This window comes from Cryptosporidium hominis (genome assembly GCF_000006425.1).
Source record: "Cryptosporidium hominis TU502 chromosome 8 CHRO018162, whole genome shotgun sequence".
In the NCBI taxonomy this organism is placed as follows: Eukaryota; Apicomplexa; class Conoidasida; order Eucoccidiorida; family Cryptosporidiidae; genus Cryptosporidium; species Cryptosporidium hominis.
In genome coordinates this window covers 1-1120 of record NW_666425.1, presented here as the reverse complement: position 1 = coordinate 1120, position 1120 = coordinate 1, and the positions used below count along the sequence as shown (strand labels likewise).

The following is a 1120-nucleotide window of genomic DNA, read 5'->3' as shown; positions in this document are numbered from 1 at the left end:
CTTGAAAAAAAATTCTGTTAAATTTTATGAATATGTTTGTGTGGAGATCAAAAAATACAATAGTTCAAGTGTTATTTATTAATCTTTAAATGTTATTTCAAACAAAAAATTTTAGAATCAAACTTAACAATTTTTTATAAATCTGATTAGATTTGATTTGTTGTTGATTTTTGGTAATTATTAATGACCATTAATAAGACAATGTTTTGGCGGTAACTTTTCGGCNCCCTCNACCTATTTATTATAAGGTTATTTATTGTAATAAACAAATTTGCATGCAATTCACACGATTTTTTTTTAATTAAATAATATCTCTGACGTAATAATGACGTAATAATGACGTAATATTGAATAGGATTTACAAAAGAAAATGATTAGTAAAAAACTTTTACAATTTTTTGTTGAATATATAAATAATTAGACTATAAATTTTTATAATAAATATCTTAATTAATTAATACCTTTCTTTTCTAATGCATCATTATAATTTTGCATTCTTCTTAAAACTTCGTTTTCATCCAAACTGAATGTAACAGCAAACCTATGATACATTTCTTTTTCAAATTCAGCACATTCAGAGGAAATCTAATAAATTTGTATAATTTTAAAATGAAAAAAAAAATATTTTAATATTCATAATTAATTTTATAACTTACCCTTTCCCTCAAATTTCCCATCATATCTTCGAATATTTCTCTTTCTTTATTTAATTGTGCATGAGTTATCATTAACCCTTTTCTAAATTCTTCAATTCTTTTTTCTGCTTGCTTTAATATCGATTTTTCGAAATCCTTCTTTTCTCTTTCAATAAACTTTTCCCTTTCATTCCATTTAATATTCATAGATTTTTCCTTCAAAATCATTTTTGAATAAGCTGATTGAGTAGCCTCCTCGTATTTCTTTAAATCTTCTTGCATTTTACTACGTAGCTTTTCTTCAAAAGATTTACATGTTATTTCTGTTAATTCTCTTGTTTTTAACTTTATTAATTCTGCCTTTTTTTGCTGTCTTTTTGCCTTCTCTGGTGCTAACATTGCTAAATCTCTATATTTAGCCCCAGTAAATCTCTACATCCTTCAAAAATTGGGGGTTTAAATTTCTTACTTTTCTCTTCAAATTC

At 24.3% G+C, this 1120-nt stretch overlaps 1 protein-coding gene across 1 annotated transcript; it reads right to left on the bottom strand.

The window, feature by feature from the left end:
* Positions 1 to 626: 626 nt before the first annotated feature.
* Positions 627 to 1034, bottom strand: Chro.80525 (hypothetical protein). Its single annotated transcript, XM_659832.1, has 1 exon — positions 627 to 1034. One exon carries the CDS (start codon positions 1032 to 1034, stop codon positions 627 to 629), a length of 408 nt encoding a protein of 135 aa, XP_664924.1.
* Between the last annotated feature and the right edge of the window lie 86 nt (positions 1035 to 1120).